This window comes from Garra rufa, chromosome 19 (genome assembly GCF_049309525.1).
Source record: "Garra rufa chromosome 19, GarRuf1.0, whole genome shotgun sequence".
In the NCBI taxonomy this organism is placed as follows: Eukaryota; Metazoa; Chordata; class Actinopteri; order Cypriniformes; family Cyprinidae; genus Garra; species Garra rufa.
This window is the reverse complement of record NC_133379.1, coordinates 29,760,967-29,780,418: the sequence shown is the minus strand read 5'-3', so window position 1 is coordinate 29,780,418 and position 19,452 is coordinate 29,760,967. Positions and strand designations below refer to the sequence as shown.

The following is a 19,452-nucleotide window of genomic DNA, read 5'->3' as shown; positions in this document are numbered from 1 at the left end:
ACAAAACTGCACATCAGAACCTGATCCTCACATTTCTGACCTAAACACACACAGACAGAGGCACACAGCCAAAGCTCGCAGCCGGCGGTCTCATTAAGGAAAGAAGTATCTTCAGTCAAACTGCTGATCATAATCACACACTGTGGAAAAACAGCAGCTATAGATTCAACTCAATGTGTGTAAACTTGTGCAAGCGACATCTGATACCAAATCTTATCATAGCATCATAAAAACTCCTTCATGTATGCAAATAGGCACATTTCACACTGTGACTGGCTGATTTTTGAGAAGAGTTTAAATTGGCTATTATATGCAATATATGCAAGTACATCTTTGAGTCCATTCGCTTTTTTTCTATTTCATTATGCCATGCTTTATCTACCTCGTAACCTTATAATGTATGTACGCCCAGTGAATTTATAGTATAGAGATTATTAAGTAGATCATGCAGAAGTTGCTTGGCAACCTTCCATGAGCGTCCAGTCAAGTAACTTAATAAATATTCATGAAAGACACCTTTACAATAATAGAATTCTTTAATTCGCCAGTTCATTAGCACATACTTAATGTCTTCCCATTAGCCAGTAAGGTAGTTCCCTTGGGCAAACATAATTAATATTCAGAAGCACACATTACTGTTATGGTCTTTAAAAAAAAGTTCTCTTTACATTTATGCATTTGGCTGACGCTTTTATCTAAAACTGGTTGTATTGCATTCAATGTCTACATTTCATTAGTTCATGCATTCCCTGGGAATCGAACCCATGACTTCAGTGTTGCTAGCTTGTAAAGTATATAGTTTTTTTTTTTTTTTTTTTTTTTTTTTTTTTTTAGAAAATGACCAATTGTTTTGGGCAGATAAGACCCTTATTCCTCGGCTGGGTTCTTGTGGAGCCCTTTGAAACTGCCATTTGGACCTTCAATCCGTTGGCTCCCAAAGAAAGAAAAATCCTGAAATGTTTTCCTCAAAAAACAGAATTTCTTTTCGACAAGAAAGACAATGACATCTACAGTTCCATAAAGAACCCCTGGAACCTTAACATTCCACAAAAGGTTCTTTACTGGCATCTACAGTTCCACAAAGAATCTTTGACTTCCATGGAACCTTAACATTCCACAAATCATTCTTTATAGTGGAAAAATGTTCTTTACTGGCATTTACAGTTCCATAAAAATCTTTGACATCCATGGAACATTAACATTCAACAAAAGGTTCTTTATAGTGGAAAAAGGTTATTTACTACAGTTCCCTAAAGAACTGCTGACATCCATGGAAACTTAACATTCCACAAAAGGTTCTTTATAGTGGAAAAAGGTTATTTACTGGCATCTACAGTTCCATTAAGAACCTTTGACATCCATGGAATCTTAACTTTCCACAAAAGATTCTTTATTGGTATCTACAGTTCCATAAAGAACCGTTGACATCCATGGAACCTTAACATTCCCCAACAGTTTCTTTATAGTGGAAAAAGGTTCTTTATTGGCATCTACAGTTCCATAAAGAACCGTTGACATCCATGGAACCTTAACATTCCCCAACAGTTTCTTTATAGTGGAAAAAGGTTCTTTATTGGCATCTACAGTTCCATAATGAACCGTTGACATCCACGGAACAGTAACATTCCACAAAAGATTCTTTATAGTGGAAAAAGGTTATTTTATGGCATCTACAGTTCCACAAAGAACCATTGACATCCATGGAACCTTAACATTCCACAAAAGGTTCTTTATAGTGGAAAAATGTTCTTTATTGACATATACAGTTCCATAAAGAACTGCTGACATCCATGGAACTTTAAGATTTCACTAAATGTTCTTTATAGTGGAAAAAGGTTATTTATTGGCACCTACAGTTCCATTAAGAACCTTTGACAACCATGGAATCTTAACTTTCCACAAAAGATTCTTTATTGGTATCTACAGTTCCATAAAGAACCGTTGACATCCATGGAACCTTAACATTCCCCAACAGTTTCTTTATAGTGGAAAAAGGTTCTTTATTGGCATCTACAGCTCCATGATGAACCGTTGACATCCATGGAACCTTAACATTCCACAAAAGGTTCTTTACAGTGGAAAAAGTTTCTTCACTGGCATCTACAGTTCCATAAAGAATCTTTGACATCCATGAAACCTTAACATTCCACAAAAGGTTCTTTATAGTGAAAAAAAGTTCTTTATTAGCATCTACAGTTCCATAAAGTACCTTTGACATCCATGAAACCTTAACATTCCACAAAAGGTTCTTTATAGTGAAAAAAAGTTCTTTATTAGCATCTACAGTTCCATAAAGTACCTTTGACATCCATGGAACCTTAACATTTCCACAAAAGGAATGTTCAGGAACAAAACACTGCAGTGTCGCTCTGAGATGCACAAATGTTCTGATTCAGCTTTGTTTGAAACTATTTTCATTGACGAAACCAATGAACAGACAATGCTATTTTTAAAATGTAACTCATTCAATATAAACTTCTTGTTTTGTTTTTTAGTGTTGTATAAAATGAAAATCTCATTTTCGATTGTGCTCACACACTGATATTCAGGAAAATGTCACTGTTGCTACACCTGAAAACAGTCTTATTACTCCAACTGTGAATTTATATCACTTTGACGGTAAACTGCCAGCATGCATTATCAATTTAAAGCTGGGAATGGGTCTATTAGCATAAGATTCACTAACAGAGATCACAGGTCAACGACTGCTCAAAGCATATATGTGGTCTACCTTACAGATAATATGAGGAATCCCGCCTGCTTTCTACTATAAACATTATGTCAGTCTATCACTTGCTTACAAAATTTGTATAAGCTTGCACCATGCGTGGGAGACATACAAAGAGGCCACTCTAAGCAATTACAGGCAGATGTATCCATAAAAACCCTCTTATTCTAATTCAATTCACTGGAACGTTCCTTATATTCAATAATGCACAGCTGCACAGTTAAGTCGATCTTGCCTCTCAATCCATTAAGGATGACCAGCGAGTTAATAAGCAGTAATGACAGGGAAAACAACAAGTAGTTTTAGCATAATGGATTTACTGCATCACACACACCATTAGAGGCTGAATACACAACAGCAAATAAAGTCTAAAATAAAAGAAAATATGCCAAAAAAAAGTGTCAAGATGAGAATTAACAGCCTAATTATTCCTGTCCTTCTTGACATCTTTTTGAAGCCACTATGAATAATTGACTGGTAAATATATCAAGATGTCATTTTACTGGCAATCAGCGGTCAAGATTGGCATCATTTGCTGTTCACAGACTGAGACCAGTCACTAATAAACTTGGATTAGCCTGAATACACACAGCGATGTGCAATTGGCTTTATCAAATGGATTTCCAAAAATAATTTGGTAAATAATTTTCCACTGGACAAGAAACAAATAGTCCTGCCTCAAAACTAATACCACTGGATAAATGTATAATTTAGCTGGTAGTGCATGAGATAGAAGAGACTCATTTTAGACTAAAATAATTACTTAAATTTTAATAAAGCATGTTTCTGTAAACATAATTATGAATGGTAATAAAATCAGCATTAAACTTTTTAACAAACGTGCTGTCTAAAAACATTACCCATTATAAGAAAAATACTAATAAATTATTAAACATTTCTTTATTTAAATTCTAGAGAAAATTTGTCAACTAATCATTAATTATCATCATCTCATTGCTTAAAATCCAGTCAAATTTATGAGATAAAGAAATAGGAGAGACCATTTTAATATTAAAAGCTTGTCAAGATTTATTAAAGAACGGAATGTATTATTTTTTTTAAACACAAGCTTAATGTAATATTAATTTCATTAGAATTGATACTCGTAAATGAGCGTCGAAGACTGAAACAAAAAGAAATTGTTGAATAAAGTCATTATTTTTGTTTTCTTTATGCAAGTATTCTCGTAGCTTCATAAAATGAAATGGAAAAAAAAGTTGATGCACTAATGTCAGACTATTTTAACAATGTCCTTACTACCTATCTGGGTCTTGAACATGTCAGTTGCATTGCTGTCTATGCAGAGTCATAAAACTCTCGGATTTCATAAAAAATTAAGAAGGTCTTATGGGTTTGGAACGACATTAGGGTGAGTAATTAATGACAAAATGTTCATTTTTGGGTGAACTATCCCTTTAAGATCATACTAAACATAAAAAAAACTGTAAATTCTTCAAAATTCAGCTAACAATTTTTTGCATCCTATATTATATCTGCTTAAAAACAGCTGCCGAATCTCTCTCTATAGTACATCAGTGTTAAACTAGGGCAAGGATCAGCATAAACTGCTTCTGTATTGACTGCACAAAACCTCTACTGTTTACTAATTGCCCTTATATTACACTCTTTACACTGTCCTGAATTGCCTTATTGAATTACCATTACACTGAATGGCATTATTGTATTGTATTGCACTGCTTCTACATTACTAAAAAGGACCATATAAGGCACTAATCTGCCTGGTGCACTGACTTACAATTTGTCTACATTAAGCTGGGTTTTTTCTTGAAAAATTATATTTTGGGTTTTGCATCTATATTACAATTGTTTTATCCTACCGGTACACAGGGAACCATCAGTCACAGAAGTTACCGTCTTGAACGCTTGGTAAAACACTAAATTTCTCTCAAATTCCATGTACTGCATTCTGAATACGGATGATTTTGAACATTTCTACTGAGACAAGTCATGCAGCAAAGTCAAATCAAGGCTCTCTCACTGAAAATGTGCGAAATTAATGAACAGAAATATACGGGGTGAATCAGTAATGCAGAATCTGCAGAAGTGGCCTTGGATAACAGCCACCAAGTATTAAAAAGCTTGAAGGTTATGAAACATAATTATTTAAGTTGGTAAACATCAATTTCTCAAACCAAATGAGTAGTTAATGAGATGCTAAATATGCCATATTGTTTTATTAGCATCCCATAAACATGCAAAACCATTTGTCAGTTTGAAAAAGACAAGGTCCTATGCACACCGAGAGGCTGCTCAAACAGGACGAGGGGCTGTTGTTGTAATAAATGAAATTTAAAGGAATAGTGTGCTCAAAAATGTAATTTGGCTGAAATCCTCACGCCAATTTGCAGACAACCTCAGGCCATCCAAGATGTAGTTGAGTTTGTTTCTTTACTGGAGCAAATTTGAAGAAATTTAGCATTATATCACTTGCGAGTTTCATGTTTATAAGAAACAACTTCATCCTCAAAATCTGAGGACATATTCCATAACTCTTCCTTCAAGAAAAAAAGTCCATCCTATGTTTGCCCTCACATCAAAATCCACCAACAATTTAGACTCTTTTTGCCTGTAAACAGTGCTTCATCTGTGCATATTTCTCTCCTTATTCAGACAAGATGAGTTTGAGGTTAAAAACATCTATATGATAGATTTGTTTCTTATACATGCAGCTTTTTGCTTCACGAGACATTAATTGATTTAAAATGTAGCATTATATCACTTGCTCACCAATGAATCCTCTAGAGTGAATGGGTGCTGGACTGGAGTCATGTGGATTATTGTGATGTTTATATCAGCTGCTTGAACTCTTATTCTGATGGCACCCATTCACTGCATTGCTGAGAAAGTATCCATATCTCATATCCATCTTGGATTGCCTGATTATGAGTATATTTCAGCAAAATAAATATTTGGGAGAACTATTCCTTTAAGTCACGTTACAGTATCTGCTCAACTGTAGTTAGTAATGAATTTAAAAGAAACAAAAACCAGTGTGCGAGAGAGAAAAAAGTAAAAAAGAAATACAACAAAGCACGAAACTACCTCCTGCACGCTCAGGCCTTCTTTCTGCATGAAGTAGTGCTTTTTGAACTCATAATAGGAGTTGTACTGGTGCCAGGACTGCAGGAAGTCAAACCTGTAGGGTGTAGAAGACACACACATACACACAGAAAGAGGTTTATAGTTATTACATATTACAGTGATCTAATAGGAGCGGTGAGACTTTCGTATCTGAAGGATGGCTGTAACGAGCAGGAACATAATTGCTTACCGCGGGTCATTCTTGGCACGCACACTGCTCTCGAATTTCACCCCGTTTCTCGCCACATACTCGGCTAGTTTGTCAATGACAGGCTGGATGTCGGGAGGCGGAGGGATGATGGCTGCGACAGGGGCAGCAGCCGCAGGCACCGCCGGTGCAACGGTGGTTTGAGGAGGGCGAGAACTGATGGATGAAAAGAAAAATAAAGCCAAATATTGGATTTTTGAAATATGTCAAGTTCTGCAAAAAGCAGAGACAGTAGGGTGCACACCTGGAAGTCGGAGGGGCCGCAGGAGCAGAATGTGAAAGTGGAACAGACGCAGGAGCTGACACCGTGACTGGACCAGCAGCAGGAGCTGATGGGATTGCAGCCGCAGGATCTAACAAAGGTGTAGTCCCAGGAGGAGGAGGAGGACCAGATGCAGGAGGAGCCGGCATCATGCCAGTGGGCATCGAGGTGTAATAAGGGCTGGCATCAATCCCAGGAGGCGGTGGGGCAAGGCAGTATGTTCCGTCAGGCAGCATGCAGTAGCCATAATACATAGCTGCCACATTAGCTGTGAGAAATAAACACACACAGAGTTACTAAATCAAATGCACATCAAACATTGGCACCTGAAACTGTATACTGTGCTGGAAAGATTACTTACAAATTGCAGTCCGTTACTAATTACATCATGAAAACTATAATTAGTAATGTAATCTAGGCTACACATTATATGTAATGTATTCTTGCTACTTTTTTTAGATTACTTTTTTAATCAAACCTTTTATTTAAACTTTATATGAATATAGTCAAAGCTGAATGGTATGACACACAGTAAGACAAATTAGACAATCAATTTAATTAGGAATAATTTACTGCCATTGTGTGACTAATATGTAATCATGTAATCTATAAAAAAGTAACTGTAATCCAAATAAAGTATGAGCATTTTAAAATGTAATATACTCTAATTAGAAGTATTTAATATTTGGAATCTGATTACGTTATCCAGATTACACGTAATCAGTTACTACCCAGCTGTTTATTATATATATGTATATGTATAAAAAATATAAAACAATTGCTTTTATAAATGTAAATTAATTTAAATGTATTGCTTTATGTAAATTATTCTAAATAAATATAAATAACAAATTTAAAGCAATTATAATGGAAATTATTTATTGAAATAAGTGTAAATAGATAAATGTATGTATATACAATGTATGTATATAGTGTGTGTGTGTGTGTGTGTGTGTATGTCTTTACTGTTACTTTTTAGTTTTATAGTTTGATGCATCCTTGATAAATAAATATTAATTTCTTATCATTATAATTCTTTTTTTTCTTATAATACATACACCAAACCTTTGTATGGTAGTGAATTAATAAAACCATTTTAATAGAGAATTACTGTTTGTCTGCCTCACCTAATTCTGAGTCAAATGTCTTTTTCCCTGCCCCATTTGAAATGTGAAGGCAGAGCTTCATTTGAAGTTTTACTTGTCTGAATATTTTTGGTGATCTTTGTCGAGCCCTGCATTAAAAATTAGTCATCAATAGCATTTCCGCTTTGGTTGCACGGCTGCGAAAGTACACTGAGGCAACTGTTGATGCAAATTAAGAATTTAAATAATCTACGTTTGGATCACTGTCCCAATAATTAAATTTCCTTTTCATGTAGAAGATAAAAAGCCAGCGGAAGAGAAAAATCGCATCCGTTTGTTCTGCTCTACCACAAATAATTAGGATCAAACTGTCCTCATGTTAGGATGGCAAGCATGTAAAGACATACAGTTCTTGAAAAACACTTAATAAAGCCTAATTACAGTCAAGCGCTGCTCGTTCCCTTCAGTCAACTGTTAAAACGGCAAAAAAGAACCATTAAACAAAGCAGTTTAATAAGAACCCAAAGCAAACAGAGCTGCGAGTTCAAGCTCTATTAAGATCAACACAACCAAATCTCTGCTATTAGGCAAATGCAGATAATATTGTTACGTGCAAGTTTTTTAAAGGCTTTAAGGTTTAGTTCACTCATACAGCTTTAGAACAACACGACAAAATTGAAATTTTCAGGTGAACTATTTTTTTAAGTGAGCACAGAGGCATTTGCACTTCAGAACGGTAGAGAGATGAACCCGCAGCACTCTTGACAATGACGAAACACCACAAAAGAAACAAAGATATTTAAAAGCTAGAGAAATTAAAGCAATGCCATCTCCTGGGTACTCCTGAAGTCAGGGCTTTTCAGGACCTAGAAGAGACTACTAGTCCTGCTCATTTAGGCGAGTTTAGCATTCTGTCTGACTGCAGCCACACATCAAAGAGAGCTGAAAGAGGAAGGGGAGGGGGAGGAGAGGGGCGGCAGGGATCTGGATACATTTACTTCATGACTGACTGGGATGTGTGAATGTGCATGTGAAAGAGAGAGAGGAACTGAGCGCAAAAGGGTGAGAGCCAAAAAGAAATGAGCAAATAGAAGGAAAAAAGAGAGAGAGACACAAAGAGATTCTGCAAGAAAAGGAATAGAAAGAAGGAGAGAGCGAGAGACGTGTGTGGCATGTGTATCTCCACATTTTATGAGAGATGTGGCAGAACTAGGACTGTGACTCACAATTATGAAATTTTAAATAAAACTACATAAAGATCAATACTATGCAGCACTGTTTCATCTCTATTTATTTATTTATATGGCTGACTGTAATAACTGGGATGATGCACAGTCGCTATTGCAAAATAAACTTCTTGAGCAAATTGTAAATAATCATTGCAAAAAAATATATGCAGATTATATTTAAATATACTAGTATATAAAATATTAGGGATGTAATGGTATTATCAATATCGTGGTATTGTGATAGCAAAACAGTCTCGATATCATAGTGGTGAAAAGACAATATGAATCAAAAGTTCTTCCAGGCAAAAAGTGCAATTTTTTAAATATATTTAAATTGAATGATTCAATTTGGTGTTCTGTGGGAAACATATATTCAATTATAATGCTCACATTTGTCATGCACTAATTTTACAATGCAATCCTGAATTATTTTAAATTAAAGTTTTTCAAATGAACTAATATTCAAATAAATTAATATTTCCAGCCTTAACCCTAACCCCTAACAATATTGATCATCATAAATGGATCATATACTCTGTGACTGAGGGCGTTTATTTATTTAGCATCAAACTTTATTCAAAAACGGGAGGCAAATCATAATAAATATACTGCAAGAATAAACAAAAAAATATATTAAATTAAATGTGAATCACTCTGATAATTCCTATGGGAGTAATTTTTACAGCTTGCTGCTATTTAATCTCATGACAGAAAACAGGCAGTGCTGACAATTGCCTCAATCAGATAAAGTTACAGATTAAAATGACAGATGACATACACAGTAGGGTGTCAGTAAAAATACAGTTTTGCATATTGCCGTTTAATGCGAAGTCCAACTAAATCAGTTTAGTTTTCTTTACTAAACTGGCATTCATTGACAATAAAGCAGGTGGAAATTTCTTTACGCTACTAATCGGAGCCAGATGTAACAAGACACGGACTGTGATAAAGGCCTATTTGTGTTTAGAAGTGAAAGTTGCCCTTCATCAAATACCTGCAATTAGATCTAATAATCATGAAGGGATGATTATGAAGTAATTTTGACAGGCCTGTTTCCGTCAGAGTACATCATAACCATATAACTGAATGACATCCCTGCTCCATAATAACTACAGCCAAATTCACATCTCTCATAACAAATGGGTCCTTACTACACCTCCAGCTTAGCAGGCTTCATTTTCAATGATGGGATCTAATCGTTTACGACGTCTCCCTGTGGAGATAAAGAGGCAGAGAGCTGTGGAAGATCCGGAGTTGAGCATGTGCTGCTGGATTTGACTCGTGCGCTATTTGAGAAAGATTAGCCTGAAGAATCAACAGACAATCCTCAATGCCTCAGGGAACACGTCTCAAACGCAAACAAATTTATGCTTACTCTGGAAAATAAGTCTGTGAGCGACTTCTCTTCGATGAATTTTGTTATGAATCTTACAAGACACCTCGGCTGGCTAAGAAAGGGTGGAACTGGAACTGACTAGAAATGTCACACAGATGACTTCCTTAAAGAGATAATTCACCCAAAAATGAAAACTCAGCTTCATGTCGTTTTAAACATGTAAGACCATTATTCATCTTTGGAACACAAGTTAAGAAACTTTTAATGAAATCTGAAAGCTTTCTGACCCTGCATAGACAGGAATGCAACTGATATGTTCAAGGCCCAAAAAGGTAGTAAGGACATCATTTAAATAGTCCATGTGAGGTCTACTAATGGTTGAACCATCAGTGGGTTTAACCGTAATGTTATGAAACTAGGAGAATACTTTTTGTGTGCAAAGTAGGGCTGTGCAAATAATCGAAATTCAGATTATGAAAATACAATCGAGATAAAACGATTATTGCTTCCGATTCCGCCCCCTTTGTGCACTTTTGCTCCTCTAAAGAAAAGGCCAATTTTACATGCAAATCAGTAAAATCACGCAAAGTGACTTGTATAAAATGGGACGTGCTTGATTTATTAATGTTTATTTAATGTCGTGTTTTAAAAGCATGAAAGAGAATTTGCATTGTTCTGTGTATACGCTCAGAGACAGAACAGAACACGGACAAGTAAAGTGAACATTTAGCTAAAGATGCGTACCTAAGCGGTCAAATACGTGCAAATATATGACAAAATGCTGCGTTTGGTGATTATTCGTGTAAACCTTCATCAGTTATGTCTGAAATTAACGAAAACAGTTGAGAATTGAAATAAGTGTGTAACAGTATATTGGATCCGTGCAGCTTTTAAAGCGGCCACAAGTAATATTCCTTCTGCTGTCTCTGTGCTTAAAGGGATAGTTCACCCAAAAATGAAAATTTGATGTTTATCTGCTTACCCCCAGGGCATCCAAGATGTAGGTGACTTTGTTTCTTCAGGAGAACACAAACGAAGATTTTAATCCAAACTGGTGCAGTCTGTTAGTCATGTAATGGCAGTGGATGGGCACCAGACCTTTAAAAGTAAACATAAAAGATACATTGATGTCCTAAGACACGAAACGATCGTTTTTTGCGAGAAACTGAACAGTATTTATATAATTATTTACCTTTTACTGCTCTGGCGTAGTATACACAACGCCGGGAGGGAAAACCGGTGAACAGTCAACCGTCCTGGATAAGTTTGCGCAAGCAAACATAATCTTTTAGCTTTCAATCGGTTTGAATAATCAGGATAAGTGCAAGTAATTACCATTTTGAATGGCCGCTATACCCACAATCTCTGTGCACTGTGTAAACAATGAGTGTCATACACATGCAACAGATCGCTTCCAGCGTTTGCGTATACTACGCCAGAGCACGTACACATGATGCTGAGCACGCGCTCAGGACAGATGGACATTGCTGTGTATCAGAGGTAAATAATAATATAAATACTGTTCAGTTTCTCACAAAAACCGATCGTTTCGTGTCTTAGGACATCAATGTATCGTCACGAGCCACAGGGTGTAATTTGGATTTGTCTGTGCATGTTTTTTTTGTTTTTTACTTTTAAAGGTTTGGTGCCCATCCACTGCCATCATATGACAGACTGCAACGGTCTGAGTTAAAAATCTTTGTTTGTGTTCTACTGAAGAAACAAAGTCACCTACATCTTGGATGCCTTGGGGGTAAGCAAATCTTCATTTTTGGGTGAACTATCCCTTTAATGTTAATCAAACAACAAAAGACAAAGACAAAATCACTTGATGGAGGGACTTTTGTAGTTTTTATAAGAAACAAAGCATGTTTAATTCTTACATGACTAAGCTGGTTTATTATACATTCAATAAATTCCATAAAATTTCATTTGTATCTTTTTTTCTATTGTATTGCTATATTTAAATGAATCAATCATATAGAGTTCCGGACCCACTCATAATTGTGTTAAATAATCGTGATTACAATATTGACCAAAATAACTGTGATCATGATTTTTGCCATAATCGAGCCCTAGTGCAAAGAAAACAAAAGTAACGATTTTATTCAACAATTTCGTCTCTTTGTGTCAGCCTTCGATGTGCGTTTACAAGAGCACCACGAAGCATACGTGTGGTGTTGCTGACACAGAAGCCGTCGTTCTTTAATTTAATTGTACTAATATTATTTCCGAACATTACTGTTTCTACTAGTTTTATAAAATAAATGCAGCCTCTGTGAGACTTCTTTCAAAACATATATTACAAACTCCAAACATTTTGAGCAGTACCGCAGTATGTCAGTGAGTAAGTTCATTCAAAACCCATTTCAACTGATTCAATGAGAGAGTAATCCGTTTTGGGCCAGTGAGTTCATCTGTGACTCATTTGTGAGTGGTTTGATTCATTTAAAAGACCTGGCTCAGAAGAATCAGTCGACTGTAAGATCACAACCCAGCCAAAACAATTTCTTTGCTGTACAGTAAACACTGTCAGAGTAGTTCAGTATGGTGTTCTATAACAATAACATATTAACCCAATTATGCAGTTCCTACAGACACTGTTCTAACCAGCCTCATGACTCATTAAATAAAAACAGACAACTTATTCTAGTGGGATTGTAGTTTTGGCAGCCGCTTGGTCCAGTAACCGAGTGGTTCAAATGTCACACCTCCCCACTGTCAACATATTTAATAAACTGCATTAATCAGGCGAGCTGAATGGACGCGGATCACCAAGGTCTACTGAACCCTGATAAAATAAGAGCGTAATTGTTCTAGCGATGTGAAACGGACAAAGCGGCCTGATCTTTTCTGCAGAGTAGCAGTGTTCTACCGGAGTAATGGGGGGTGAGGTTGGCATGGCTTGTGGTGTGGCGCCGGGGTGAACCACGGTCAATGAGCAGAGCATTCTGGGATGAATAAGCGGGACAGTGTTTGTGACTCAATAAATCTAGAGCTGTGCCTGTAAACGAGAATATCCAAGAAGCCCGCTGAGTGTGCATAACATGACATCCTGCCGCCAGTTAACCAAAGGAATCTGTTTTCATAAAGTATTTTTGAGCATTCGTCGTACCACATGGTTGGATGTAAGGCTGGGGTTGATAGCAACCATTTTAAATATATCAAGAGGGGGAACTAATTCAAACTTGACTCGGGCAGAGAGGGAACGATGTTTAACCGTACTTCGAATTTAGTGCCAAGCGTCCCTCAAAGACAAATACACAGCAAACCTCAGATACAGGCCAATGCCTTGGAAAAATTACCCTCACATTTGGACAGAGATTATAGGATGACTGTGGTTAAGCCTACAGAACCTCTTTGTCATGCTGTTAATCCTAGAAAATACACATTTGCAGTCAAAGTAGCTTTTCTTTTGAGAAACTGGCCCACTCAAGCGCCTTCGGGCACTGTAATCCTGTGGCACTTCCCTCAAGAAACCAGTAGAGCTCCTTCAGTTAGGCTAATTGAGACAAATCAGCGGTCCCAGCTTGAGTGTCTCACCAGCTGAGCGCTAAATTCTCTATTTCCAATAAAAGGTGAACTGTTCGCTCCCCACAGTACCTTAAATCCTTGTGAGTTAAAATAAGAGTACCAGCTAACAGAAAATGGAAGTTTTAGCAACACGGGATTGTGGAGAAAAAAACCCTTCTGTTATTTGGTCAAAATAAATCGACCGGCGCTTGCCATCATAATTTGGCTGGGCAGTTCAGTTTTTTTTTTTTTTTATATGACCAGGTACAACGATAAATCTCGGAGTACATAGTAGGGCAAGTCAATAAATCAAAATGTATGATTTTTGCCATAATCGTCCTTGGAACTGCCAAGCTAATGATGATGACCAGCAGATTTATTTGACCAAAAACACAATATTGTATTCTTTCTTTTTTTATATACACTATCAGTCAAAGGTTTTGACTGGTAGTGTGTGTGTGTGTGTGTGTGTGTGTGTGTGTGTGTGTGTGTGTGTGTTTATATTTATTGAATTAAATTTATAGCTTTATTTAAATGATTTAAAATAAATGCATACATATAAAATAAACAAACTAATTGCCATTATAACTACCATAAATAATTGATTATTTATTTATTTTTATTTATTTTATATTTTAAATCATTTCAATACAGCAATACATGTAATTAAATAACTGTAAAAATATAACTATATATAAAAAAAGTTACATTTATTAATTTACATAAAGTAATAAATTTTTATCGAATTATATTATAGAAAAGCATTTTAAAACAGTAGTTTTTAATAATAATAATAATAATAATAATAATAATAATAAATATTAGTGGTGGGCCGTTATCGGCGTTAACGTGCTGCGTTAACGTGAGACTCTTATCGGGCGATAAAAAAAAATATCGCCGTTAATCTATTCTCAAAGTTGGGTTGGGAGCTGGGTCTAAACTACGCAAGATATGATGACTTTCACCTTGATATTTTAGCGCGGATGACGTATACCTAGTCGAATTGCACTGTAGGGGGCGAGAACGAGTCTTCAACTTCTGTGAAATTACCACATCAAATGAGACGTGCAAACATGGATGCAGCTATGAAGCCGCTTCAGGGCAGGTGCGTTGCTAGACCCTTTTTACTGGGGCACGTGAGTTATAATTTACTTTGATAATCCCGAAATAAATACATTAAACTATATGTAACAACTGAATTGACGCTTCTAAAAGCAACGCAGTTTAATGGAAGACGCACGCAGAAATCCATGTCCGTGCGCGTCTGTGTATTTAACGGCAACGCGCACGTCGTGCAGCCTTTTGCGCACAAGTACTTGGTTACACAAGTTTGTATAGGTAATTATGTTGTAAAAGCAATTGTCAAGCAGTTTGTGATGCATTTTGGAAACAGGAGATGAGCGCCTGATCTAATGCGCCACCTGGCCCGTTCTCGAATACTGCCTTCAGCAGAATTCAAATTAGCCATTTTAATCTAGATTAATCTAGATTAATTCCAAGATTTAATCTAGATTAAAAAAAATTAATCTATGCCCACCCCTAATATATATATATAAAGAGTTTTTTTTATTACATTTATCGCTTTATTTAAATTATTTAAAAACATGCATACACATAAATAAATAGATAAATTTATAAATAAATAATAGCCTTTATAATTGCCGTCAATTAATTGATTATTTATTTATTTATTTATTTTTAAATGATTGCTATAAATTAAAGTATACATTTATTTATTTGTATTTATTATTTGTATTAATTTATATTTCTAAAAGCATTTTTTTTATTTTTAAAACAATAGTTTTTAATAATTTAAACTCTCTCTCTCTCTCTCTCTCTATATATATATATATATATATATGTGTATGTATATATATATATATATATATATATATATATATATATATATATATATATGTGTGTGTATATATGTATATATGTATATATATATATATATATATATATATATATATATATATATATATATTTATAACACAATTTTTAGTATATACTAAAATTACTAAAGTTAAAAATTAAAGCCAAATACCAAATTAAAAAAAAAATTAAATTAAGAAATAAAAAGACAAAATGCACATTAAAACTACTCAAATGTAAGCTAAATTTAAAGTTGAAAATCTAAAATAAAATTTAAACGTTTTTAAAAGTTTTAAAATGATAATATATATATACATACATACTCTAAATATGTTATAATAAAACATACATAACACTAAATAAGTTCTTATTTTGTAAGGGGCATCTGCATTATGCAGGCAACATGCTCCTGCATAAAATTTCCATTTTATTAGTAAATCAAGACTTCATCTTCACATCTGTCCTTTTGGCAGCAGCAAAAACAACAGTTTTATTATTATTATTAATTTTACAGAGATTTACACAAAAGCAGAATGTTCCCTTCCCATTATAATCAGCAAATTATGGCACAAATTTCTTATCTCCGCTGTTGATTATAATAGGACTGTTCTAGTTGCAGGGTATATTGGGTACTACACTGCAAGCAAGTGCTGCAATATCAAGCAAATCCAATATTATTTCAAATCACCAGAGATTACTTTGATTCTAAAGATGCTTTTTGAGCGTCAGGTGCACTCATTTTGGCACCAACAACAGAGCGCACACATCTGTGGATCAGACTGCTTGAAGCTCACTTATTAGGAGCAGATGTTGTTACTGATAGACTTATAAACTAATTTGAGCACCTCTGATTGGCCATTGAATTCACACGCACAGCAAACATGCCTGTGATTGGCTATGGTGCTCAACAGCTGCAAAAATCAGAGGATGTAGTGAGAATCAGTTCAAGTGGTGAAAGCGAAACTGCCTTTAATGTCATAAAAGTTGTTGAATTAGAACTGACTGAGGATAAGGAGGGCACAATGGGCCGTCTGCCCACTTCAGTACTTAATTTAATGAACTTTGCTCGCATTGAAGGGTCAGCTTCATTGCCATTTTCACTCAAGGACGCCCTGGAAATCAATCATCCTAAAAATAATTTAAGATGTTAATGATTTGCCACAGTCTTTAAAGAGCTGGCATTGTAGTACTCAACCCACTTCCATTAAAAGGCTCTTCTCAAGTAGACATATGTCTTTGTTCATCAGCTCGAGACATGCCAAGAATGACCTACCTCATCCAAAAAAGACAAACAGAAGTCTATCATGCTGCAGTTTCAGTGTGTGTCAAGCTTTATGGTGCATTTTCAGTCTCAGCACACCGCAAATGTCAAGCCCATTTATGTTCACCATGTGTTAAAACACAATTCTGTTCTTTCAGCAGAGCAACCAAAATGATTAACGGTATACGAAAAGGCGAAATATTTTAGAGCATGTCATAAAAATTTCCATGAATAAGTTAACCGTTATTCTAGTTCTAGTCTTTTTTTTAACCTTGACATGCCAATTACTATTGTTAAATATTTATGAGTATTATTATTACAGTAATTATATATACACGAGTCAAAAGTTTTTGAACAGTAAGAATTTTAAATGTTTTTAAAAGCCTGCATTTATTTGATACAAAATACAGCAAAAGCAGTAATATTGTGAAATACTTGTACTATTTAAAATAACTGCTTTCTATTTGAATAAAGTTTTAAATGCAATTTACTCCTGTGATCAAATTTACATTTTCAGCATCATTAATCCAGTTTTCAGTGTCACATGATCCTTCAGAAATCATTCTAATATGCTAATTTGCTGTTCAAGAAACATTATTAATATTATCAATTATCAATATTTATCAATATTATCAATATTTAAAACAACTGATTAAATTTTTTTTGATGATTCTTTGATGAATAAAAAGAGGGGGGTATATAGAAATTAATACTTTTATAGAATACTAATACTTTAGCAAGGATGCTTTAAATTGATCAAAAGTGATGATAAAGACATTTGTAATGTTACAAAAGATTTCAGATAAATGCTGTTTAACTAAACTTTCTATTTATCAAAGAAACCTGAAAAAATTCTACTCAGCTGTTTTTAAACATCATAATAATAAAACATGTTTTTGAGCAAAAAAATCACAATATTAGAATGATTTCCGAAGGATCATGTGACTGGAGTAATCCTAAAAATTCCGCTTTGAAATGACAGGAATATTACATTTTAAAACATATTTAAATTGAATAGAGTTAGTTTAAATAGTCCAAAATATTTCAGATTTTTACTGTTTTCGCTGCACTTTGGATTAAATAAATCCAGGCTTGATGAGCAGAAGAGGCTTCTTTTAAAAAAAAAAAAATGAGGAAAAAAAAAAAAAAACTTACTGTTCAAAAACTTTTGACTGGTAGTGTATGTGTCATTATTAATATAATGGACTATTATTATATAATGGTGCCCCCAAGTTTAAACTTCCAAAATGCAGTTTAAATGCTAAACGATCCCAGCCGAGGAAGAAGGATCTTATCCGCCAAAACGATTTATATGTATTTAAATCATTTTTAACCTCAAACGCTCATCTTGTCTAGCTCTGCGTCAAAAAACTCCCATCTCATTTTCTCCTCTAACTTTAAAATCGTCCTACATCGCTGTAGAAGTACCGACCCAGTGTTTACAAAGTGAACATGCAAAGAAGGTCAACACCTTTTACAAAAAAAAAGGTAAAACAGCGATGTAGAATTTTGAATCGATTTTGAAGTTGGAGGAGAAAATTTGATTTTTGAGTCTTTCGACATACCCCGTCATGAAGCAGAATACACAAAGTTCACACAGAGGTAGACAAGACAAGCATTTGAGGTTAAAAAGTATATAAATTGTGATTTGTTTTTTTAAATAATCTCCACTGAGATTGATTTGAGGCCTTTGAAGCTGCATTTCAACTGCATTTTGGAAGATGAAATTCAGGGGCACAGACAGACATGAACATCTTGGATGACAAGGGGCGAGTAAATTATCTGTAAATTTTTGTTCTGGATGTGAACTACACCTTTAATAATAATTAAACTAATATATATTAGTAATATTAACAATTGTTATCATTATTGGTGCACAACTTTTTATTTTATTGTATTTATTTTATTTTATATTTCCATCCTAAGGTCTTCTAACTTCCACAAAGTTCTTCCAGAACCTTTAGTCAACCATAAAGATCACATGTTGATTTGATGTTATACTCACGGTCAGTATATTCTGCCTGTGTGGCTACTGCCGACGTCTGTTGCTCTTCTTCTGCTTTGGCTGCCATCGCTGCAGCGCCATTTTTCTCCTGTTGGGCTTTTCGAACAAGCACAGCCAACGGGTGATCAGGGTCAATGACCTGCAGAGGCTATACCACATGAAAACACAAGGTCAATGGGATATGTACTATTTCCCTCAGTACAACCCACCCAGAAAATGTGTGTAAAGCTGTTTAAACATAACTGAAAAACAGCAACACCATATAAATAGAATAACTCAATAAATCAGGTTTTAAACTAGCTGGTGTTTTGTGAGGCCCCTTGGAAGCAAATCATTGTAGCATATGCTTTTTCAGGTGGCTCTGTGGTAGATCCTCCCAGGCTACTCAGAGAGTCTGGCCGCATTTAGGTATTTTCCTTGTCTGTGTGATCAGACACAGCTCCAATTGTGTATAAGGCAGCGAGTATAAAACTGCATAAGAATAAGTTGGCTAGCATATTGGGACGTCACTATAAACTAAAGATTTCAAGTGTGCGCTCGTCTCTCCTCAGTACTTCCTGCCACTGGATGTCACTCCATGCTTTATAGACTTTTGCATGCTGTCATCACTTCTGCCTGTTGCCGTCCTGCATGAACGGTTTCCTTCCCTACCCTGTGAGACCACTTCTTTTGAGACGACGTGCTGAACATGCATTTTACTGGATTCCCTTCTGTCCCCTAAGGAGGTGACCTTTTAAGTACCGTTCACCAGATGCAGCTTTTTCTGTCTTCCAGTGCATTTTCTGTCTAGTTGCTACAAATGCCTACATGGTATTGTGACACCATGCCTTCAAAATCCAATTTGCTGG

General features: G+C 35.2%; 1 protein-coding gene across 1 annotated transcript in view; it reads right to left on the bottom strand.

Moving 5' to 3' along the window:
* Positions 1-19,452, bottom strand: part of sfswap (splicing factor SWAP) — a 116,052-nt gene that overhangs the window by 76,431 nt on the left and 20,169 nt on the right. Inside the window, exons 7-10 of the mRNA XM_073824021.1 lie at positions 18,605-18,752; positions 6,283-6,568; positions 6,021-6,194; positions 5,792-5,885 (exon numbers count right to left, since the gene is read on the bottom strand). Of these exons, the coding sequence (XP_073680122.1) occupies positions 5,792-5,885; positions 6,021-6,194; positions 6,283-6,568; positions 18,605-18,752 (702 nt within the window). The remainder of the gene's footprint in view (positions 1-5,791; positions 5,886-6,020; positions 6,195-6,282; positions 6,569-18,604; positions 18,753-19,452) is intronic.